A 25,979-nucleotide genomic window follows, 5' to 3' on the forward strand; every position below is an offset into this window, starting at 1 on the left:
ATCTAGAAATGAGGATAATGCAAGGTCAACTTGATGAGTCTAGACAGGAGAGGGATACTTTCAAGGAACAGACAAGGCTACTTACTCAAGAATTAGAAAGAACAGAGAGTGCTCTGACAAAGCAGCAAGTTGCCACCGATGCTATGAGAGAGATTTTCCACGCAGAACTTACGGAGACACAAACAAAGTTACAGCAAACTGAGGCAAAGTTGTCAGCAAGGAAAAATGATATGGAAAGTGAAAACAGAGAGAAACAGATCACAGCATCTGAAAGTGAAGGTAAGGTGCTGTGAATCGGTTTATCATGATTAAACCATACACTCATCATAGTATCCACTGTACCGTATAAGAATTATTCATTGATATCCAAATGCTGGTAAGATCAATGTTTATATACCGGTAGATGAATGCAATTTTACTATTCAAAAATGAAAAGCAATGTGTACATTTGTCTCCATTAAGTGTTTGTTTGATGAAAATGCATGAAATTCTGTAAGCGTATCATAAGTACTTGATGTTCAAATATAACATTTATCACAACGCCTGTCACATCAATTATTAATTTTTTTTTGCATTCCATAATGAACAGACCGAGACAACTCAGCGTTGCACCATTCTACCATCAGTAAGGACACTGGAGACGAATCAGTACAAGCTGATGACACCAGTGTGTCTGAAACCAAACCCACTGATGTTAGTGATGATATGTTTGTTGGCATGGCAACTGATGAACAGACAACAATTCACATTGATAAAGAGGATTATGGTGGATTTGCAAGTGATCATGGAGCCAGTACTGGCTCTGTAGGGACAGCAGCTGAAGGTGAGTTAGTATCGTATGTACTTCCTTAACATACAACACCTTAAATTTGTGAGTGATGTATAACCGGTCAATTCATAGGGCCTAGTGATAATCATATTCTAGGCCCTATGAATTGACCAGTAAATACATCGCTTTGATTGAATTTGTATGACATACGTGTGTACCGGTACTCTGTACTCACATTAGCTGTGATATCGCAGCGGTACTTGTGGCGTATATCGAACGCGCTCGGGTCATTGGGGTCATCGCCACAGTCCCGCTGCGAGCCAAACCATAGGCTTCGTTGGCAGTTTACGACGAGACCGACCGGTGTCGTAGATTTAGCTTGCAAAATAATGAACTATATTAGCCTTTGAATAAATAAACTTGTATCATCTTTATCATTGACTATCTGAGACTCATTCTGTACGCCTGCTAACTTCCTTCAAGATAAGAACACTTATATTCGTCCATTTTCCCGTGAGCTGTCGACGGTTTCTACGATGTTTGCTCGATCGTGCGTACAACGCACTGAATACGTTGGAGGTCAAAAGTTCAAATTCAAGCAGGAACCATCGACGACTCACTGAAAAACGGTTGTCACAGTCGGGTTCGTTAGTAGAAGTAGAAGATGAGTCGTAGATAGTCAATGATACAGTAGGTATACCGTAATTTTATTTATTGCAATCTTAATCTATTTTATTATTTTGCAAGCTAAATCCACGACACCGGTCGGTCTCGTCGTAAACTGCCAACGAAGCCTATGGTTTGGCTCGCAGCGGGACTGTGGCGATGACCCAATGACCCAAGCGCGCTCGATATACGCCACAAGTACCGCTGTGATATCACAGATATACTCACATGTATGTCAGAGGTTCTGTTACAATTTTAAAACTTTCTTATGATGGCGTGCAAACGAGTTTAAAGTTCGTGAGATGTTTCAAAAGGTGAATACACGGATGCAACTTACCTCTGATTGAATGCTAACATGTCATGAAACAAGCAATATGAATTGATTAAAAGACATTTGATTTCCCATAAATTTATTTGAAACATGAATCAATGCAGTTCTTCCGCTGCCATTTATCATATACTGTAAGTATACAAAATGCTGAATTGGCAAATTTCTTAACATCCCATTTGCCACTTTGTTGAATTAATTATACCTGTAATTATTTACTGCCATACTGAAGTAGGGATTAATATCAGCAGTCATCAAGGGAGTTTGGGATGTCAACTTCTTTACTTGTTATGTACTGGTCGGTACTAAAGTGATGCAAGTTTCAATCTAACATAGAAAGTAGTAGATTTTTTGTTCAGAAGTACACACAATATTATTGGCGATGAATACAGCATGTTTCCTAGAGTTGTTTGAAGGACTGTGCAATCATTCGTTTAATGGTAATCAGCAATATTAAGCCCAGTGTTAATCTGTCATATCATTAAAGTCATTTTTGTATTTGTTTTGTATCAACTATGAGCACAATCTGCTTGTTACCATGACACCCAGAGCAATACAGATATATTACTTTTGTAACTGTTCTATTTATCTTGACCTGATAGGTAACTGGAAAATGAAGTTACTGGAAGGCCATCCCTCACAACCTGGACAAGTGTTTATAAAGGCAACAGGTGTGGCATTCCACGGTGACCAACTGATGGTATGCTATCCAGACAACCATATCATACAGATCCTTGACAAAGATTATGCCTTTTTAAGGGTCATAGGAAGCTTTACTGGTCAGTTTACAAAGCCATTCAGGCCACTGGATGTGGCCATCGCTCATAGCAATCTAATCTTCATAAATGAAAGAGGAAATTCTCAGGTTGTTGTTTGTGATGAAAGCAACACTGTCGTAAGAGTTATTTCTCCTCTTAAAGAAGTCAGCATTTATGGAATAGCATTAATGCTTCGCTATCTCTTACTTACCGATGTCAAAGGTCATCGACTCCTGAAGTACACACAAGATGGAGAGTATGTGTCTGAGGTTGGAAGCAAAGGAAGTGGAAATACTGAGTTTGACTGGCCATGGTCGGTGGTTGTCAATAGCAACAATGTTATCATGGTGTCTGACTGCCATAATCACTGTATCAAATGTTTTGATAGCAGTTTACAGTTCCTGTATAAATTAGGTACACCTGGTTCTGGTGACGGTCAACTTGATTGGCCGTGCAGTATTGCTGTCGACAAGGATGATAATGTTTATGTCTGTGATGGCAGCAATGATAGGATTGTAAAGTGGAGATCTGATGGAAAGTGGATCTGTAATTTATTCCAAGGTGAAGTACAAAATCCTCTACACATTGCAGTCACAGCTGATAGAATTGCTATCACAGAGGTGAAAAGCAACACAGTGAAAGTATTCTACCTGTAGAAGAAACATTCTAGGAAGATTGCAATGAACTAACATTTTTCAAGAAATCCTTGAAGGTTAATGGACCCAGTGAAAAGTGTTCCATCATGATATCATACGAGTGTAATGACTCTTTCTGTATGATGTAAACATAATAGAACAAGCCATTTGAATAATCCAGCATTATTGCAGAAATTACTACAGTGTGCGCACTACCGCTCGCCAGACGGCAAAATGGTGAATTGATTGACTCATCGGCGACTCAGACGGTCAAGTCAATTGCCAGACTGGCGACTCGAAATTTGTAACGTTCGTTCACTACTTTCAACTAAAGACAGTCTAGCTTCTATGGTTCTCGGTCCTCTGATGTTCTGTGCATTGCAGTAATTTTTTTATACTTCTTTTGCCATAAACTTTGTACACAAGTGTGTTTTCATTTACGTAAAATGTGTAAAAAATGCGTACATTTCCATAAAGTTACCGCAGAGTCCATATAGCTGAAGTGGGTTGTTTCATGGAGACAGTTTTTCTAGAAGTTGGGGTTAAGTTTTCCTTTGATGCGCATGCTCTGTTACCTAAAAACAATAAGCTGGGGGTCTTCAGCATTGACGTCTCTCAAATGTTGATCTGCTGTGCTGTGCAGTGCTGCAGCCATGTGCAGGTTCCATGCCGTGATGTACATTCGTTTAGCAGTATAAAGACTTCATGTTCACAGAAAAGACTCTTTTACTACAGACTAAGTGTATTCCAAGGCTAGACAAAAAAGCAGACTGATCAAAGTCCAGTGGGACCTCAGGAATACCACTCCACAGACTGTAGATTGTCACCCGGGCCGTTAACAGTGTACCCCAATGACATGCAACATAACAAATGTAAATAACTAGTTAACTGTATCATGTTTATGTGAGAATTTCCTGCCTGTCTACAACCCTTGTCCATAGAGAACTTGCATGTAATTAATGATTGGCACAATGCTTTGTGATGTGTAGATAGAATGTTGCTAGGAAAGTTGTGGTCTGATCATAGAGGGACAGTGGTCTGATCATAGAGGGACAGTGGTTTGCAATGAACCAAAGTCACTTTTATGGCGTAACTGTGAATGAACCTTTTCACTTGCAAGCAGGTGTACACGTTCTATTTCCATGTTCAGGCGGCCATGCAGTGCAGTGCAGGCTGATCGTACGTCATTGTCAATTTTGAAATGAGTATTAAATTATGAAGACGTCAATTTTTTGCATATTTTAGAATAATTTTGTGTCAAATACCAAAATGTTACTCCTGTATTGAGGGATTGTTTAATCAGTTTGATTTGAAACAGCGATATAAAATACTGTGTCAGTTAAGCTTGGAAATCGTTGCTGAGTTTTACTCCCTTGTAGTCAGGATTGCAATCAGTATCAATGTGATCATGGCATGCTAGTTCATGAAGATCTTGAGAATGTTCATTTTTTCTGTAATTTTTCTATCCTTTACAATATGCTGGTCAACTTTTGAAAGTGATTAAAAGCATAGACCCTCGAGAGTCTATGTTGAAAGTTAGAGTGGTGTTCAATAATCATACATGAAAGTTTTGATGTGAAGTTTTCATTTTATTGAATTAAGCAGCACTGAGCCTGAGGATACATAATGATGAGAAAGAGGCTGACTTCTGAAATGTTTTGTTTATCATTACTCTTGCTCATTACTCTAATTGTATTTAATTATATGACCTTTGACCCTCTTATATATGCGACCCTTGACCCCGTCCTTGAAAAAATCTGGCTACTTGTGTTCACACTGTACCGGTATTAGCCAGAAAGGCTAATAAGCTTGAGTAGTCAGAGCAATCCCAGTACTAGCTGCGCACTGCGGCAAAAACCCATTTGTCTGTTCAGAATAGGGAGTTATGGCAAGCATTATTGCTGAACTGTACATTGTAGAGATATTCACTGTTTCTTGAAGAAGAGGCCTTGAAAAATGTCAGGTCATACTTATTTGTACATTTGATACCTTCGTTGACTGGTCTCCAGTAGTGTTGTGAATTTTAATATTACCTTTTCTTTCGTACGTGTGCACATATCATTTTTGGTTTGCATACATCTTGTCTGAGTCTTTCAGTCAAAATGTGCAATGAACAACTTGTATATAGTCATTTGCATGTAGTTATTCCATTCCTTGCTATTTTATTTTTGTAATAAATCTACCAAGTTGAAACTATGTGTTCTCTTCTGCATTCTCTCTCGTCTCAAAGTTTGTTCCTTCAATAACATCAAACAGCAGACTTTGATATGCAATAATACATACTCTACAATAGTACAGTACTTGTTGAACAACTTCAAGCCGCGCCACTAAAACTCAGTGCAATTGTGTACAAAACACATTCACTGGTATTGAAAATTTCTTCAAAGTGGTTACTTGTGTTGTAGACAACAGATCTCGCTTCTTCTCTGGTTATGCACTTTGTAGAGAACTGAGAAGAATTAACACTCCAGGTTTGATTTGCAATTTCAAGATGGCAAAGTCTCATTCTGGCAAAGTGTCTACGGTTAAACTGAATGATGATATAACAGATAATTGCCATTTAAATGAACTCTACAATAAGTGTTTTATGCAGAAAAGAAGTCTCTCTTTCCCAGATAAAACACAGAGGGGAAGGTAGTGTAATAAGTAATCAGAAATCGGTGGAGATAAGTACCGTTGACAGACATGTCATCCATCGTAAGATATCCAGGGTTTCAAGAAATGTTCAAAGTATCAGGACCTGATTGCTTGACTTCAGAAATGTAGGAATTCACAGTGTGTAACTGAAATCTAGGAATTCAAAGTGTGTGTATCCCCTGTCATAGAGAAGAGAGGTTCCAAATTTTTACAGGAAAGGAGCCAGTCAACATTAGCGGATACTATGGTTGTCTTGTCGTGTCAGAACTCAAAACCTGCAAAAGCCCATGGCCAGTCGCTCAGGTCTGAAATCAAATGCACGCGCAGGTTAGAGGTCTGGCATGCAAGACCAATACTATGATCACTTTGAATAGCTAGTCAATCTGGCAGATACCTGGGTAAAAATGAAAATCTGAGATCTCAGAAATTTGCAATATGAACCTGAATTTTTTTATTTTTACATCTTTCACAGCTCTCATATCATTTTGCAACATCTGCCGATTGTCAAAACTCTGTCAACATTAAAAGATTCCAAATTATCATTGCTATTGTTTTTCAACTGGAGGAAAGCAGATTTCTTAAATCAATCCATCATCCAACTGGCAAAAGTCAATTTACAGGATAAGGTACCTGGTGGCCTTTACTTAATGAAACAATGAGGAATGCATTGCTCAAAGGTACAACACGATGTTGGTCTCAAACTAACAGTAAGTCCATTTACTCTGGACTCTGTAAACTGGCGATCATCTGAAACCAGGAACCTAACCACCTCTGTCAAGAATTCCTCCTCACATACAAGTTCACATAGTTCAAAAATAAATGACTGATTCCATTTTGGATTTAACAAAATAGTTTATTGAACAAGGAGAATGTATTCTACAAAACAAAATGTTCACGTTGTAATTGTCATGAACTGTGCAGTCTGCAAAGACTGCCACTGAGGGCGCTCTACTATAGAAGGGAAACTCTTTGACAGTATGAAGGGTTAGAGTGCAAAGCTGTTGGAATCTTGACTGGTTACTACAAGTGGCTGGTACGAGGATTGCATTGCTCAAAGGTACAGTATGATGTAAGAGTCTAAAACCAACAGTAAATCATTACTTTGGACTCTGCAAACTTGCTATCTTCTGAAAGAGTCCAGAAACCCAACCACCGCTGTCAACAATTCCTGCTCACATGCAAGTTCAGAGTTCAAAAAAATAAAATGACTGTTTTTATTTTGGATTTAACAAAGTAATTTATTGAACAAGGAAAGTGCATTCAACAAAACACAATGTCTGTTGTGAATGTGCAGTCTTGCAAAGACTGCCACTGAGGGCGCTCTATCACAGAGGGGAAATCCTCACCTTGGTGGGAAGAGTTGGGGTGCATAGTAGTGGGAATCTTGACTGGGAACTACAAGTGTCTGGTATCCTGCTCTAAAAGCAATATTCTTAACACTGGCACAGTTGAGGTAGTGTTTTAAGGGTATCGATGCTCTACAAAAGCTGATAACTAAAGATCAGTGTGTACGGCTACCTTGTTAACTGCTGTAACTCTACACAGACTTGGCTAATTATTGTTTTTTAAATTTTGCAACGCAAAGTAAAAAAAGCTGGAATGGTCAATACAATATTGTCTAAAATGTAAAAAAAAATCTTTAAAACGTCCTATAAATTCACAATCTACAGGCCTTCTAACATCAAGCTCAAGGCAGTTTAGCTGGCCCAGCTTCAACATACTCTCATGGTCTGAATTTTTTGCTTTTGTACATTTTGCTAAAATAAGATTTCATTCCATGCCATGCCACCAGAAGATATCTGAAAGAATGACCAGTTTTTCAATAAAGACTACAAAAGTAAATCAGAATTGTACGGCTCAGTTTTGTTGCAGGATGAAAGAAACATCTAGCTTGAACTGCTTGTGACAAGTCACTGATATCTGGCTGGTACAACAGTCACTCTACAATTTTTAAAACCGTTACAGCTAAAGTTTAGTAAACCCATGTTGTTTTCAATAGTTGAGATGGAATTTTAAATAAACTGAGACACTACTTTCCAGATCACTGCTGACACAATATTTCTGTGAATGACGAGACAAAGAATTTTGAAAGAGACACAGCTCTGTAAACCATCACTGAAAACTTTTTTGAACTTTTTCAATCACATGGTCTTTCAGTTATTCGTAAGAAGATGTTACATTATCTCTGTTAGCATTGTTCCCAAAACTAGAGCAATCTAAAACTGTATGCATCCTGACATTTTGCAGACAGCCACTGACTGAGAATTCTCATCAAAAGTGTTGATGTTCACAGTCATATCTCCAATCACCTGCCAGAGTTTCTTTACCAGTTCCTTACTTTGCAAGTCACAAAATAACAATGTTTCTGATTTAAAGTTTTTAAAATGCCTTGGTCAAGTACTTGGTTATAAAGTGGAGAAGATAAAACAACTGTTTTATTACTGTACATGTTTTTGTCCCGGAACATTTCAATATCTTCCTCTAGAGCCCCTCCATCCTCCACGTCCTCTATTCCTGTTCCGATTACCACCACCACCACGCCATGCACCACGACGATTTCCTCCGCCTGAAATAGTATTACAGAGGATGTATATGACAAAAGAGGAAATTGCACCTTACGATCTCTTTCCATTTCATCTCTGATTGGATTAGTGTGCCCTCAAAGCCAATATGACATGCCACGACGCAAACATATTGCCTGTGATGCAAGCAAATTTATTGGTTTACATATAAGATATAGTGCTGATGCAAAGAATTCTCAACAATTTAGCAAATTGACGTAAATTTTTCAGAAAGAAGCGTTTATTAGAGGGCACACTGGGTCGGATAAATCATTACAAACAATTTGATGAGGATGAATCAATTTAACTGATGTCAGCACTAAGAGCGATGTCACACAAGAAAATTATCCAAAATTTTGTCATCATCCTGTTCAATGTAAAATTTTATTCTGTAATTATGCTGGCATTGCAAACTGTGTATTGAAATGAAAATGGGGCTAAACAACCATGGTACTGTTTATCCTGCCTTCCATCTACAGCATTTCATTTCACAGGGATACCAGATACACACTACACTCTGAGAGTACCATACTCATTTGATTTTAAGACGCTGCTCCAGTATAAGACCCTCCCCTAGGTAGTACTCACTGTCTGGAATATTTTGAAACACATTGTAACAAAATACTTACTGAATCCTGAGCCGTAATCTGGATCTCCAAATGTTGGTGCAGCACCAGCCTTTGCACTGAATTTTCCACTTGGTGGTTGATACATCTGACGAGCTCCTCTTTGTTTGCTGGGTGTTGGTTTCTTTGACGGCGTTGAATCTTCAAATGTGATTGGTGTAATGCCTGGTCTCTTTTGTCTAAAGGCAAAATTAGGGTTTAATTTTACCAATTGCGGATAAAAAAATTTTTCATACTTTCAATAATATTTTTTCTGAAAATTTCTTGGGTACATTGGTCAGAGGTTTCATTAAGAGGCAGGTAGTAAAAATTACCGGTTACTCTTTCGATTTTTCCAGCTACTTTTTCAGAAAATTGATACTATTTCATGGCTAAAATCTTTGTTACCATTTAGAAGGGTGCTTACTTTAGTCTTTTGGCCCTCTACTTCAAAATTTCATGAAACTCCTCTTAGTGATATATATCTTTACAAAAATATACTTGTTTATCATTTGTTAGACACATAACCTATGATGATACATGTTTTAGGAAGCAATACCAAAATATTGATTGATCACTTCCATAAAACATAACACCATTACAGTCGTGTGCGTTCACCCCTGATCCAGTAAACAGGTCCAAACTCCCCACTGATAACAATGGGTTTAGGCTAAATCATGTTGATGGTAGGGTTAAAAAGAGTGAATACGTCACTTACGCTGTTGGTTCTGGAGTTTGTTTTTGAACTGGTTTCCATGACAACGTGATAACACTTTTGTAGGATGGAGGGTTGTGGAAAAGATCCTGAAATTTGAACGGAAACATTTAAGAACAAGTGGGATATGATAGCTTGATGCAAAGTCAATATTGCTATGGTGCTACAGAGTCTTGTGTGATCTGATAGACAAAGCTATCAATGATCTTGATTTCAATCACTACATGGTTTCTCTTTACTTTATCAGGTTCTACATCAAATGTCAATCAAACAGGACTGGTCATTTGTAAGCATTGTGTTCTGTAATCATATTGTACAACTTTGCAGATCAGTTGGAGATGAAGCAGAAGATATACCTAATACAGCGACTTGTGAAGCTTAAAAGATTTTCTAAAGGACAACAACACAGAAAATGTGATTGTAAGGCACTCTGACATTGAACCCATTACCACGGCCTCAGTGCCACACCACAGGACAACTCAACTTAGTGTTCAACACCAGAACACAACACAACACACTGATATACTTGTACAAACAACATTTAAACTTTCACAGTTTACCTTGATCAGTGTATTGATATTTGATGTGATTTTCAAAGCAACCACTTTAATTTTATTTTCTTCTGACTTCAACTCTTCTCCTTTCTTTCCCTGTACTGCAAGTCTTAATTGTTTCATGTACATCTGACAACCACGGGCAAAGTACTGCAACCTGTCATCACAAAGTCATGATTAGGAGTAATGTGGTTACTGACGACTTAAAATATTCTTACAATAAATCAGTGTTCTCACAAGTCACCAGCAATATGTGGAAACCAAGAAGTGAGCACACCCATACAGACTCTGTATAACTTGCTGCAGTTTTATCCCCTTTTGAGGTACAGTACTTTGTAAATTTTAACATTTAACATTATGGACATCTACATTTTCTGTGTGTTCATGCAATTATTTCCACAAAACAATAACACTGTCTTGTCTTTCCTGCATACTCACCTAAGGTGATACCAGTTTTATTTCTTTTGAGTATTTTACATGATGCATGCACTGGACTCATGAACATCAAAAGAGACTGAGCATCAAGGTAACTAGCGACTAGTGACACAGTATGATCTCATTGAATTCTACAGTGCAATTTTTGTCTGACCTGAAATACTTGCTCTCTCACCTTGTTCTGAAATCTTTGAGTCTCTCTGCATTTTCCTCGGCAGTCAGAAAATCTGACTGTTTTTTACCGATTTGATGGAATGAAAACATGAGGCACTCAACATATGAAAACTGTAATTTGGGTTCATCACTTGGCTGGTCATTCTCTCCATCTTCCCCCTCTGGAGGCAGTGGCATGTATTCCTGGTTAAATTATTGGAGAAGAGAACTGGTGAACCAACAAACATTGAAGATTTATGAATCCTATGAAATATTGACCCTTTTTTCTCTCAGATGATTACAGTGTACTAGACTGAATTTTGTTGAAAGTATTCTCAATTATTCTGAACATGCAGATCAAACTATCCTCCACAAATTCCAGTTGACATGTCATCAATGCCAATAAAAAAGCTAAATTCATTTGTCAACAATAAGATTCCATTTTGCATGCAGTGTATGTGTTTGCACAGCAAGAACAGATTTCAACATACGTTACGTATAAGAATTAGACATATATAGATTAGACAACAAAAAATGATGAAAATATTGTAAAATGTGAAAGATAATGCACCTTTAATCACAACGATGACGAATATTGTATTCTGAATATGGAAAAATGATAACCATGTTTTGTATTTAATTAACATTTACATGACTGGAGATTGGTTACATCCCTACAGTTTTCTGTTATGACTAAAAACAGCAGGTTTTGTTCCTAATCACTGTGAATGTTGATCTAAACTGGCTGTGTCAACTTTCGTACTCACTTTTTACACTATGAGAAAACAATTCTAAAGGGACTGACTGGAAGTCACACATGGAAAAAATTCAACATGTTTATCTGTAGGATCACATGCTTGTACTGTACATTACTTAACAGTGAAGCCACTGTATCACTATCATCATCTTGTGTGTCAGAGTTACTGCTGAGTGCAAACATTCCATACTTGTTGCTTTCATGGTGCTAATTGATCTTCTGAGCTCATATAAAAAGAAAATGAAGATATCATAAACATCTTTGTCGCTGCATCATTTTTTGAAGAAACCAAGGACCAAACAAACAATTTTTGACTGAACAAGGAAATGAGAAGGAAAGGGTTGAAAGACAAACTGTCTCAGCGATAACTGATACTTTACTTACAAGAAGTTTATCAAAGACTTTCTCAATACAGCTACTGTCTTGGAGTTCCCCTGTGAAGTTACTAAGCTCTGCAAACAATCTCAACATTTCCAGCTGTACGTCACTGTCATCTTCCAATGGATTCACCAAGGATGAAAGTGACGGCACTACTTGGCTACTCATGTAACTCACAAATTTTGTAGAAGCAACATTTTTCTGAAATGATTGAAAAAGTACAATGAAATAATACAGGAGTTTAAGTTACTCTTCAGTTCTTTACACTAAGAGAAAATAATTCACACTTACTAGGCCGAGTTTACTTCTCAACAGTGATTCCATTGGTTTGTTACTTAACATTTTCAGTAAAATTGACTACATGATGTTAAAGTGTTGCAAACTGAATTCCTTTGCGTTAAATGTATTTGTGGTTACGAGTACAGTAAAAGAATATAAATCTGAAGGGAACATCTTGTTATTGAAGGCAAATTTTCATGTGCCTTGCTTGATGCACTGTATGTCAGCTTGTACACAAAATCTTGTTTTTCTGCCAGATTGTTTACTGCTACAGTTTAGGGTCTGATCCCCTGACATTGGTGTGGTATCAATAATAACATAGGTAGTAATGAAGTATCATAAACTAGCTTTTTGTGAAGAGGTGGTCTCTGACAGTCTAATTATATTAATTTTGGTACAAAAAGATAAAATGTGACAGTACTGACATACATTGCTATCAATAAATTGAATACAACTTGCCCAAACACTACAAATTGATACAGCAGCATGGTTAAACATGGCATTGTTTATGATTCTTATACAAATTGTTTAGTAGGATACACTTCATGACATAATCATATGATAACTACAAATGAAGCATAGGATACTTACTGAGAAGAATGGCAGGGCTTGTCTGATACACTGCATTAATCTGTCTACACTGTCCGCATCAGTGGGCTGTGATGAACGAAACGAGTATATTTTTAACATTTAGCTACATCTTGTTGTGATATCAGAGTTGACATTAGTTTTAGAAAATCTAACAATGTATCACACATAAAATATTTTACATTATGCTGATTTTATAATATAAATGTTCCGGTGAAACAGTTCCTCCATTGATAAATTTTTCAAATTATGTTTGGGTTAAATGATACTTTGTGGCCTGGTCTTATGTCACTAATAATAAGTTTCTGTCAAACAAAATGATAACAAGAAATTCTGTACAACCAAATGATAATTTGGCTGGCTGTACATAAGGTAGCACAGAGATCACAGCATCACCAACCTGAAACTCTGATTCCAGATCTGCTTGCTCTACAACAATATCTACAAGTTGTTGTCTCCCTGTCACTGTCTGCATGCTGGTTAGACCAGACAGTATCTTCATGAAGGACACAAACTCATCCCCTGTCACATCATTTAAAACCTAGTGAAAATGACAATAAATTATGTCAGGAAAAATTATCATATGGAACAGTAATTAGAAGTATCTATGCATGGTGGCAGTGACAACACTGGCTCTATGGTCTACATGTTTATATACAGTGTATGCAGCATCTTTGGCGATCAACAGAAAAGGTTGTCTTCAGTATCAATAAATTTAAACACTTGCTTCCATATTAAGTTTTACAAAGGAGAAGCATGTATAACACAAGTGAATGCTAAATGTCACGTTAGCCCTCTGATCACCATGGTTTGGCCTAGACCCATTGTTATCAATGGTGACTGTGGACCTGTTTACATCATGCATTGGGGTGAACAGGGTTATATACATTTTGGTAATACAGCATACCCCAAGACTGTCTGATATGAACATGTCCTCTTGTACTCAGCAAATTGAAGACATAGATGCATTGCAATTTACAAGGTCTTACATTTTCCTTGATCATACATGTATTTAGGCTATGATGTACATGTACCCTCTCCAGGACCAACCTTTGCACAACATAATGTATGACGCAAAGCCAAGTACACTATGGAATGCAAAGTTTGCTTATGTCCATTGTGAGCAAGGAATGGTATATTATTGCTATCATTTTATAGTTTTGGCGATGTCAGTGAATTTGTAGATATAGAAAACACCTTGGGGCCACAATACTGGATAATCGGATACATTACGAGTAATAGTAAGGGGTTGACATCACAAATTCATTGGTACTGACAAAGCTATATGTAATTACTATTATTGATCAATGCAGTGACAAATGAATCAAGAATCTGTCTCCATCCACAAGTTGACAAGATCTCACCTCCTTTGCCTTTTGTAGCAGATAATCTTCAACATCTTTATTAAATGTCTCTGATGGCAGTGTCTTCATCTTTGTACTCATAAATTTGATTGCTTTTTCTCTCACTGTCTCATCTCCTGATAAAATCTGTGAAAATAATCCCCCTAGAGTTCCTGTCATGAAAAGAAAAGAAAACACGGAACAATTAAAAACGCTACTTTCCATTAGGTACCTAATTTCATCCGTGTAGATGACAAAATGAAAATCATTACGTGTGTATCATCAACAGACAGAAATGATCACATCCTATGATGAAATGGTCATACATGTATGCTATCGGCCGTGACATCATTTTAGGAGCAAAGAGGCAAAGTTGTGTGTTAATCTGGTGGTGAAAAGTACATGTAATTCAGTTGAGGGTACCACTGCTATACTGATACAATAGATGGAAATGTTATCATGAAGAACACCTACATGTAGCTCTCACAGAACTGAGAGATTCTGATGGTATTGAACGTATCACAGCACTGTGAGATGGTATTGAACGTATCACAGCACTGTGAATCATGGAAAACTTATCATCCAGGTAAAAAATTTATTTCATTCATTACTGAGTAAGAGATGTGAATGCTTGGGCTGGCAAATTCACTAGCTAAAACTCTAAGGCTAATAGCTTTTACATCCTTTTTTTCGCTTACTAGCTACAAAGACTGCCAGCATTATTGAGATGTCAACTTTAATGTTTACTTGCGTGCTATCAGACGCTTAAGCAGAGCTAGCAGGTACTTTTTGCTATAAGGCAATGGGTTAGTGAAAACTACTGCAAGAATAGTACTGTTTTTTGGTTACTATCCAGTGAGCTAGTGAATTTAAAATGGTTTGTTCCTGTTCTGTGAAACCAGTGTTTTACTGTACATACCCTTTGCATCTAGTTTGAACAATGTCAGCAATGATGTAGTGACAATGCTCAGCTCTGCTGAGTCTTCAGTCTGTAGTAACTGTGTCAAGACATCTGCAATTCTAGGAATGTTTTCAAGAGACCCTTTACACAGGTTGGGTAGTTCCTTTATGGCTTGTCTGCGTATCTGAGGTGAAAAAGAAAAAGAAATGGCTAAGAAAGAAATCTAGACCATTTAATTTTCAACAGTGATCTCTCTGAGCTCTTGCTGTCAATTACCGGATTTTTCTGAGAGTACGCCCAGGGCCGTTAAACAGAAAATGGCTACATTGTCTGCTTCACACCTGTAGCTAAATAACGGCCCAGGGCCGTAATTCGGTAAAAATTTACCGCCAATTAACTAAAAATAAAGGAGTTATTTTATCACTGTGATCACAAAACCAAAAATAAATGACGGTAGAACGCTGCAAAACATCCACTCATTTTTTTCTCCAGAGTTTTGTTTTCTTTTTCGTCATTGTGCGCTACAAATTCCCGGGCTACAAATTCTAACGGATCCATCTTCAACAAAAAGGACACAATGTTGCAATTTTCTGATGCATCTTACAATAACATAAACTGACACTCATTCACGCACGCATAAAACTAAACTGAACCCAAGATACGATCAAGATTTCTTTTATTTGTATATCAACACAAATTGCTATAATAATTATACACATCACTTTGGAAAATAACATCACACATGGAAAAATAAATTACGAGTCAGGTAAAAATAACGCATGGATAATCAACGCACAACCGTGACAACACAAGGTCCCATTTAGCTGTGGGTCCATAGCTGTGGTGTTTTCAGACGGGATTCATGCCTTTTACGGGCTGGTTTTGACTTTTACGATTTTAACCCCGCCACCACAGCTAAGGGATATTCCATAGACTAGCGTCCATGTTCCGCCGCAAGCACCCTTTGCGGAAGTTTGCTCGACGATATTTCGAAATATTTTCCATCCAAATTACAAATTGCCAACACTCATCGACAGCTTGGTTATTAGGGACTAACCAGACCAGAAGTCCGCTCAAAATTCACTGAAATATCGCCTTTTTTCTAAGTTTGCCCGACATGACTACACGGAGAACCGCCATTTGCTAGCGTAAAACTGTTGGTCGAGGATCCCTGCAGTACGTCACTACAGTGACGTAGCGGTGACCTCTCAACTTCTAAACACAAACTGAGAGATTCTTCGTGTGATATCGATGACCATCGTTCGTCTTATGGACATTCCCAGTCTCACAAAACTGAAACCAAACTTTACTTGGGGGGTGGGGAAAGTTCAGTCCTAGGATCTATGATAATTCGTGGCGCGCGGATGCTGGCCGTAATCTCTTGGTTCGTGTTCAGAAGTTGAGAGGTCACCGTCTACTACGTCACTGTAGTGACGTACTGCAGGGATCCTCGACAAAAAGTATTACGCTAGATTTTACTTGCCAATAACAAAAAAGGAAAAACCTTTTTAAATTTTTATATAGACATTTTTTTTATATATGCCTCCATGGTTTGTCGAACGCATTCAAATTTAAGCGAAGAAAATCATCGATCAGATTTTGACGTGTGCACGTGTTCTGAGGTTGACCTAGTTTGTAAGTGTGACAAGTTAATCAAAGTAGTCGAACTTGTGAAAATAGATACAGTGTTTCACATTCGTTGCACGCAAAGAGGTCAATAATCGTAAACAATTGTGGATCATACCATTTCTACTAGGGATTACTACTACTGTTACGTTTGTGAATGCAACAAATTTACGCGAAGAAAATCATCAGATTTTTGTATCAAAGCGAAAAAAACCTGAAAAGTAATGATGTACATTAAATAAAAAAATAATGAAACAGAGTTATTTTTTATGATAGTCATTTTATTTATTTCATGATCCCCATCGTGCAGAATGGAAAATTCCTGGCTCCTGCTTCATCTGTCAATCATTGTCGGCATTGTGTGGCAAACTCTAACGTTGACTTTGCGTTCTTCTGGATCATTCCACCTGCATTTTAGTAGCATAAATAGGGGTATACGGACATATATCGCCGAAGTAATTATCTTAGAAGTGTAACTTATTTATTTTGTACGCTATATAAAAACTTTTGACCTTTGCGTAGGTAATTTTTTTCAAGGGGAGTCAAGTTGAAATGCTGTAGACAAAGGTTGAGATGAAATTTAAAATTCTTAATAACGGCCCACCCCCCAAATAACCGCCCATGGGCGGTTTTTTCGAGTGGGCGTACTCTCAGAAAAATCCGGTAAAGGGAAGGGGTCCTCGGAACTCTGCTTAAATTTTGCCAGGAACCTTACCACTGACGTAAACACTGTATCTAGGATACGTTGGCGATTAATGAAAATAATACGTTTGTTAATGATGAATATTGTTAAATTTAATTTTTGCAGCTGTGTTTACGTGATGCATCTAGATATGCATGAATTACATTGTTTGTAAACAAGAAAGTCGCACACGAGCAGTGCTGATGACCCCCCTACCTTTAAATGATGAGATGTCATGTGCCTCCTTTCATACCTGTGATGTCCCTTCAAAAGTTGAGTTTGTGCAGTTTGTAATGAAACATGTAAGAAAAGTATCAATCTAGTATGGCAGTAATCTGATGAGCTCGTCAGCTCTACAGTTGCGATGGTAACATTCTTGATTTAAAATTAAAATTAACAACAGAATTTATCATCATATAACTGAATAATTTATTTAGACCTGCTAGTGCTGTAAGGTAACTGTTTCAGCAAGACCTTACTATCAAATTCTTCATAAACTTACTGAAACATCCTCATCTTCACAGAGATCCAACTGTCCATCAATTGCTTGTTCCGATATGCTTGAGAAATATTTGAAAAATCTTGGGATGAATTGTGCAGCGAGTCTCTTCTCATTGGTTCCGCCTTTCACAGCACTGAGTATAGAGAGGTATTCCTTCTCATGCTGCAAATCAAACAGAGAACAATGAACGATGACACAACTGTTTTTGTAAGTTCTGCAGTTGCTGCCATTAATAGCTGTACCACTTCAATTGTTGTATGTTCTTGCTTTGTGAAAGGGACAAGCACAATAAAGACCAAGGGCAGCCCAGGAGCCTTTGGCGGAATGTTAGGTGATCACTCTCCAAACTACCACTGTGGCCTTATCTATAGAATAACCTGGTTAGTGACCCCCAGTGTTGATACATCTCTTGTGTAAAATCTGGTTAAAACTGCTGCATCAATGGTAAGAAAAAAGAATTGAATAAAAACACTAAAAAAATTTCTTGTACTCTAACTACAGTGAAGTACATATACTCATGCAACATCTGCTCATTGTAAAAACGGACTGATCATGTTGTAGCTTTTACAGTGCAGCCCACTCACCAGGTTTTCCTATAGATTGTGCCATGGGGGCAGTGAGGATGACATAAAGTGGTGTAGTGTAAAAACTGTCCACCCAATGTTCAGCTAATGGATTTTTGGCAAGACTAAGGGAGTGGTGAGGATATTGACCACAGCACTGTCTGAAGCTGCTACAATTCACTATTTTGTGTCTTGAGTACTTGTACTGTACTATATAATGTACATGTTGTACTGAACATTTTGAATGCAAAAAGGGAAGTTGATTTCTTGTGGTACCTCCATGATTGTATCACCTTGTACAACAAGATTTGATTTCTTAATGGAACCAACAATCTCTTTTAAATAAATAATAATTATTAAAGTTACAATAATTATAAAATTATAACAATTATTACAAGTAGATTCGGTCGGTCGTTCAATCGAAAGACTATAAAGATGGATATTTGATCAAGTTAACTTTGATGAGTTCACGTACATATACATTAGTTACACACAGCATTTTTTTCAAGAAAATACATGGTGGATTTTTCATATGCTTCCATCAACCACATCAAGAGCGTATACAAACGTCATCATAAATCAGTAACCAATGGCATGACAAATCCCTCAGTCGAGTTGACTACGTGTGTTCTCCATAAAGCATGTACTGTCTGATGTTATGCTGACTGAACCATACACAATTCAAGAGCAAGAACGTCAAGTAGGAAACCCATCTGTTGTTGATTCCTACAAGCTATGACCATTTTTAGTCCCCCTGACGTTAGACTGGTTCTTTCACTTCGATGTTTTTGACTAGGGCTCAATTCTGACAACCGTCGTGCGATCGCGTCGTCGGCCATGTTTGTTCAGATCAGAACATGTGTACAATGTTTTCGTGTGCCGGGTGAAGCATACTTACCTCGCCTGCTTTATCCTTCGCATCAGCGAGCACACCGAAGTCTTTATATAGCTGCTCGACTGTTGCCATACTCTCGGTCACTTTTCAACAAGGAAAATTGTCGCAAATGTAAGAGAAAATGGTCAAAATTACAGTGAAATTGCCAGACACACGACGGCGTCCATTAGTGAAGCTGCGTAGTGAGTATAAAAACTGACCAATTGTGCGCAGGGTTGGCCATACAACTTCCTGTCATTGTTGGACGTCTGCCGCAAGTTGAAAATGTGTAGCGTTTTTCCATAGAATATCCGAAATTCGTAGTCTATGAACGTTTCTCTCGTTTTAAAGATGCAGAAGAAAACCTTGCAAATTTTGCACTAAAATATTAAGAACAAAAGTTATAACTTCCCAAAATGTAGATAAAATATTGAAATTTATAAAAAGAAGAGCCCTACCTTATTAACATTTACATAAATGACCTTCCAGGTACTTTGGCTCCAGTGAGGACAGCCCCATTACATTAGATTCATTGCGCATCAACTGTCTTTCATATGCTGATGATCTGCTGTTGATTTCAGAAACTCAAGAAGGTTTGCAAAGTTGTCTTGATAAATTACACTCTTATTGTTTGAAGTGGAAGCTTTCTATTAGTACAAAGAAGTCAAAAGTCATGGTTTTTAACAAAAGTAATCACTTACTGAAAGGTACATTACTTACCTATAATGGACTCGCCCTTGATGTTGTGAAAGAGTATTGTTATCTCGGTTTGTTATAACTCCCAATGGCAAATTTAAAGCAAATTTTCACAATCTTAAGATGAAAGCTACTAAAGCTCTTTTTAGTCTTCGTAAAGGTATTTCTTATAATGGGAATTTTTCTGTGAAAGTTGCTTTAGATCTTTTTGATCATTTGATTGTTCCCATTCTTACCTATGGTTGTGAAATTTGGGGGAATGAAATTAATGATAAGAGTAATTTCTTAAATGATGTTAGCTTTTCTTTCTACAGATATTTACTGGGAGTTTCAAAACATGCTCCCCAGGCAGGTATTATAGGTGAACTTGGTAGATATCCTATCAAAATTGCCATAGTCAAACGCATGTTAAAATATTGGCATAAGTTAGTTTTCAGTGATGACATTCTGTTACGTTCAGCGTATCTTTCTGCAAGATATCATTCAAAGTGGTTTGAGTTCATTCAAAACATACTTGATACTTATAGCGAGGGTAATATTTGGTCAGCTGTGTGTAACATTAATGCCACTATTAAAATTGTACAGAATAACTTACGCAAGCATTATCAAATTTCTTGGTACAGTGATTTACACAATGATAATAAGTCTCTTGGGAAGGGAAATAATAAGCTCAGAACGTACAGAGAATTTAAAACTAAGTTTGGTTTAGAGAATTACTTACTGGATATTAAGAACTTACGCTGTAGAAAATTGGTCACAAAACTTCGTATTTCTGATCACTGTTTACAAATCGAGTTGGGCAGAAGGTCAAAACCAAGAATTCCACCTGAATCCAGATTTTGTAAGTTTTGTAAGTCTTCCGTCGAGGATGAATTTCACTATTTAATGAAATGTCAAAAATATAATAGTGATAGAGAAGTTCTCTTTTCTGCAATGAAGTTGTATTATCCTATATTTGATAGTTTAAATGAAAGAGATAAGTTTTTGTACATTTTAACTTCAGATGATACGCTGTCTCTCATGAAATATATTACAAACACTATGTTTCCCCCAGCAGCTGCAGGTAAAGACATAGACAACAATGTTTTATGCAATGTTTAGTTTTGTTCTTGCTATACTGCACTTTCCGAAGTGTGTTGTTATGTAATAAAGTGATAAAGTGATAAAGTGATTGAAGTCAGAAACTGCTCAAAAACTTTAATTTTCATACACTTATTTATAACATGGAAATTAGAATCGATAAAATCAGTATAGGTTCAATGAGGAACTTGATTTGTGACAACTATAAAGTTTGACTATTAAGTGGGTTCAATCACGGTCCCTCTATATAGGGACTGTGGTTCAATAATAAAACCCATATACATTTATTTATTTATTTATTTATTTATTTATTTATTTATTTATTTATTTATTTATTTATTTATTTATTTATTTATTTATTTATTTATTTATTCATCCAAGATAAACACAAGAAATATGTCTACAATGGAAAGGGCGACTGAAACAGGTGCAAATCACCTATACAAAGCCAGTCCCCCAAATGGAATGAAATATTAACAAAAGGAAGAAAAATGTACACAAGAGGATCAAAAGGTAGTCGGTAAAGAAATAAGAACAAAATTCAAAAAGCAAACATTACAATTGCAAGTTGTTTTTATACACTACTGTTTAGTACAAATTTATAAAACTAGAAAATTTGAACCGCTGAGAGCAGCTAACCCGATGGCCCGAGACCAGCTATTTTAATTCTGGACCAGTAACTCCTGAAAGATGTCCTGCTGTTCCTAAAGACGCGGGCCAGTAACTTTCACTATATGTATAGAACTTTTCAAGAATGTTTTGCTACGCTAAATACCTGACAAAATGATTCAAAAATACGAAATTTATTCTTTCAAGAGATTTGCAAAACGTGAAATTTGCAAATAAAAACTGAACAGGTTGATCGGTACTGCATCTAGGCGAAAGACCTCTCGCGAGAGTATGTGTTCGATTCGAGATCTCGCTGTGGTCATTAAAGAGTCATCGTTTAGCGTATCGACCGTGTCGAGGTAAAGTGGATTTCTAGGACACCGCGACATTGCACTTTTATATGATATCGGATATTTACAGCTACTGGACAGCACAATATCGAAATTAGAATTGTTTGGTCAGATATGTGAGGTGGTGAAATCTCCAATATAGGCTTTTTACCACAGTTTTAGATATGTAGTATCGTATAATTTAAGTTAGAGTCGGACTATCGGGCTTGCCACTTGGCCAGACCGCAGGACCGGATCTGTAAGGTATAATGGAATCCCCGATATACATAGAATATTTACCCGCGATTTGACAAGTATAGTATCGTCTAATGTCGAAGTTAGAGTCGGATTGAGGAAGTTGGCCTTGTCAAAATTTGTGAGGTTGTAAAATCTCCGATTACCCGCGATTTAAAAGTCTAGAATCAACTTTCGATATCAGAGTCCTGAAATCGCCAATGAGTGATTTTACATAGACCACACGTGCCATAGACACAAAGGCAAGTCATTGTAGTATCAATATTAGAGTCCAAATTGCCGATAAATATGAAGTAAATATCTGTGATTTCACAGATCGGGCGTGTCTAGACACAAGGCAAAGTCATTCTAGAATTGTCTGGTATTGATTATTAGATTATTAAAATAGCCGATATGTATGAGCCTGCGGTAAAATATGGGCAATTTCGCAAACCCGGTGTGCCGCAAGTCATTCTTGTGTCGTCTAGTATCGATATTAGACCCGATATATAAATTGTTATGTATGACACCCGGTGGTGTCACTGTCGGGGGAAAGGGTATCCGTGCGTGTTCCTGAAATCAGGGGAAAAGGTGCGTTGTTGATTCCCTATAACGGGTCCATAAAATCGAGAAAAAAGGGGTACTTTTCAAAAACGCTGGTCTAAGAAAGGGTTGAAATATCCCGGGAAATACCTATCAGACACTCAAACTTCACCAAAAGTTTCATTGTGCGTTTCCTATGCTTTGATCTGGTTTAAAACTCTTATTCGAAATCTAATGAATTTTATGAGTTTGACACTTCTATTCCAAAGTTAAGTGTCTTTCAGACTCAGATGTGTAAAGGATGTACGATCGGAAAAATATAAGCGTACTGCGCCGATTTCCGCGCAGAAATGTATCCATAGTTACCACGCGCGCATAGTGACGTTCCTAACGTTTTTGCGTTGTACAAAATGTCGTCTGCAGGTAAAGGAAAATCGCGCCGAGAAAATGTTCAGCGTGCCCTTAAAACACGCTTGAAGGTACGAGAATTCAGCAAAGAGATAAAAAATGCAACATATATCCTGTACAACGTAAGTCAGAAGTGTGACGTCTGATCACAGGGAACTGAGTAATCTTGTTGTTGTTGTTGTTGTTGTTGTTATTGTTGTTATTGTTGTTGTTGATGGTGATGATGATGATGATGACGATAATAAAAAATATTAAAAAACAACTTTTCATTCCTTGCTGTTGTTTGTCGATGTTGTAGATAATTGTAAAAGACCCGATATATAGATTGTTATGTATGACACCCGGTGGTGTCACTGTCGGGGAAAGGGTATCCGTGCGTGTTCCTGAAATCAGGGGAAACGGAGTGTTGTTTATTCCCTATCAAGGGTCCATAAAATCGAAAAAAAAGGGGTACTTTTCAAAAAACCTATTATAGGACGGGAGTGACGTTGAGCGACCTACGTCGTTTTTTGGTCACGATTACAGTTTTCTTTTACAATTATCTACAACATCGACAAACAACAGCAAGGAATGAAAAGTTGTTTTTTAATATTTTTTATTATCGTCATCATCATCACCATCAACAACAACAATAACAACAACAACAACAACAACAACAACAACAACAACAACAAGATTACTCAGTTCCCTGTGGTCTGATTCGCTATACAAGAGGAGGTCGTGGTTATAATCCCAATGATAGTGTCGCTAGTAGACCTACCGGAGAATGGAAGAATGGCCGTCGCATTGTCGATTTGAGTGTACTAGCCGAAAATCTTGACACTTGTGTCAGTTGCGGGCTTGCCTTTACGATTGTCATCGTGTATTGGGGAAACGCCAAGTTCACGGCCTCGGCTCCTGGCTCCACGTAGTGTGTGACAACTTAGCCTGCAGCGAAGTCAACCTAATCCCCACCGATAAGCGTCACGGCAATAAATATTACGTGATTTTTTGTATGCTGTATTAATATATAGACTCTAAAAAGTAGAAGAACCTAAAAGTCTTTGCTTTGTTCTGTCATTTCCCTCTCATTAAAGTTTACAGGTAGGCTTGAATCATGACCATGCCTGGACAAGGCCACTGCAGGTCAGCAGCATTTGAAGAGCGCCTACGTGCGACGAACCCGGGAGAGCATGGTTTATCGCCAGAACCTGTAAATCCTAGTTAGATTTTGCAAAATTGTGAAAAATCTAGCTCGGTGACCTACTAAACAAAATGTGGTTTTGAAAAATTCACAAAAAGAGCTATTATTTAGCAAAGTTTGAGAAAATTGACATTAGTAGAAACTATCGATAATTAATAAATTACCCTCTCCCATTCCTAAAATTTGGGGCATATTTGTTGCAATTTTGGTTAAAAAATAAATATCATGACTTTTTAACTCAATTTTAAGGTAAGTAAAATCTTCAAAGTAGCTTAGGTTTATAATTTGTTTATTCTTCTACAGTGTAAACGTGGAAAATGCAATTATGATATAAATATGAAAATGATGACCTGTTTTATTGATTTTTAGTGATTTTGTGAAAAACCGTGAATATTTAATGTCATTTTGTAAAAAAATAAGCGCGATGACCTCATCTTTTTTCCCAGTTTTGGACTATTCACATATGTAGGTATTCAAAAATCCCCATTTGAAAAAATTGACATTACTTTTACTTTTTCCGATCGTACATCCTTAATATATGTGAAAACAATATCATAATTCAGCATTGACTTGACTCGATCTAATAATACGTCTCCCTCTCCTGGATTTTGTAAGTAAGGGGGTATTTCTGGTCGTATTTTCTCCATAAGGGGGTCTTTTTTGTTGAGAAATCCAAGATTAGGGGCATCTTAAAGTTGTGGAACGAGCATGGATGCCCATGCTTTCTGAGTGTCACGACCGGGGTAAGCTTATGACAGAAATATTTTGGACGTCAAACTTCGATACTAGAAAGTAAATTGTAAAACCGCGCCTTCATTGTGATTTGACCTTGATGGCCATTTGCCTTGGTCACCTGTAAAGATTACATTTTTGTGATTCGTCTTTTAACGTGGGTTTCGACATTTCAGTACTTTTTCTCTTCATCAGTCGCCCTAATTTTTTGTATTCCCTTTCTTTGATTTGATGATAGCCATCTTCGCTCAAAGAGGAGAAGCCAGAATCGTTTTGAAAGAGTCAACTGCTGTATTGACTCCATTTGTGTGTGATCCTATATTTGTGATGCAAAAAAAACTTACCCATCCCTGATTGGAGTTGTGGACGCTTATTAGCTTTTTCGTGTTGGGACATATTTTAACTTCAAGCCCACGCTTATGCTCGTTTTCTCAATGTTAGAAATGTTTGTTGTGAAAGGCTGTTTTAAGAAATAGAAACGTTTTGTGTGTTTGTGCTTAACCTTTGACTAGTTTTTTCATATGTTTTTTGGCACTGAGATCAATTTCCAGAACTTGGTTTTGATAGTCATCTTCATTTGCTTTCCTTTAAAAGAATTAAAATTCACAAGAGTTTGATGTCAGGATGTTGAAGTGGTGTCTTTTTGTTTTTTCAATCAAATGTTCTAGGCCTCCCTGAGCGCGGGTAAAAATCTGCATGATATTTGGATTTGACTCGAGTCGGACAAGTGATTTTTGTTCAGAGACAGTGATTTGTTAAAGTTGCTGGCCCGCTTGGCCAGTAGAGATTTTGCGTGAGTTTCGCACACTGGCTGAGAGTAACTAAATGGAAATGTTGAAGTCCTCACAACAAACAG

At 37.3% G+C, this 25,979-nt stretch overlaps 2 protein-coding genes across 2 annotated transcripts; one reads left to right on the forward strand and one right to left on the reverse strand.

Annotated features, from left to right (window-relative positions):
- Positions 1 to 8: 8 nt before the first annotated feature.
- Positions 9 to 3,783, forward strand: LOC139141855 (tripartite motif-containing protein 2-like). Its single transcript, XM_070711599.1, has 3 exons — positions 9 to 279; positions 590 to 823; positions 2,366 to 3,783. Exons 1-3 carry the CDS (start codon positions 9 to 11, stop codon positions 3,175 to 3,177), a joined length of 1,317 nt encoding a protein of 438 aa, XP_070567700.1. The 3' UTR covers positions 3,178 to 3,783.
- Positions 3,784 to 7,571: 3,788 nt separating this feature from the next.
- Positions 7,572 to 19,519, reverse strand: LOC139141880 (apoptosis inhibitor 5-like). The gene is made up of 12 exons (XM_070711639.1): positions 19,334 to 19,519; positions 17,873 to 18,034; positions 15,081 to 15,246; positions 14,183 to 14,334; positions 13,219 to 13,359; positions 12,822 to 12,887; positions 11,958 to 12,152; positions 10,839 to 11,020; positions 10,235 to 10,385; positions 9,678 to 9,763; positions 8,984 to 9,159; positions 7,572 to 8,359 (listed from the first exon to the last, which is right to left on the reverse strand). Exons 1-12 carry the CDS (start codon positions 19,400 to 19,402, stop codon positions 8,262 to 8,264), a joined length of 1,644 nt encoding a protein of 547 aa, XP_070567740.1. The 5' UTR covers positions 19,403 to 19,519; the 3' UTR covers positions 7,572 to 8,261.
- Positions 19,520 to 25,979: the final 6,460 nt, after the last annotated feature.

The sequence above is a fragment of the Ptychodera flava genome, chromosome 1 (assembly GCF_041260155.1).
Source record: "Ptychodera flava strain L36383 chromosome 1, AS_Pfla_20210202, whole genome shotgun sequence".
Classification (NCBI taxonomy): domain Eukaryota; kingdom Metazoa; phylum Hemichordata; class Enteropneusta; family Ptychoderidae; genus Ptychodera; species Ptychodera flava.

Coding starts and splice junctions, on each gene's coding strand:
- LOC139141855 (XM_070711599.1), top strand. CDS start 9: ATGAGGATAATGCAAGGTCAACTTGATGAGTCTAGACAGGAGAGGGAT. Junction 280..589: donor CACAGCATCTGAAAGTGAAG/GTAAGGTGCTGT, acceptor CATAATGAACAG/ACCGAGACAACTCAGCGTTG. Junction 824..2,365: donor TGTAGGGACAGCAGCTGAAG/GTGAGTTAGTAT, acceptor TTGACCTGATAG/GTAACTGGAAAATGAAGTTA.
- LOC139141880 (XM_070711639.1), bottom strand. CDS start 19,402: ATGGCAACAGTCGAGCAGCTATATAAAGACTTCGGTGTGCTCGCTGAT. Junction 14,335..15,080: donor GTTCAAACTAGATGCAAAGG/GTATGTACAGTA, acceptor TTTTCATGACAG/GAACTCTAGGGGGATTATTT. Junction 11,021..11,957: donor AAGTCTTTGATAAACTTCTT/GTAAGTAAAGTA, acceptor TAATTTAACCAG/GAATACATGCCACTGCCTCC.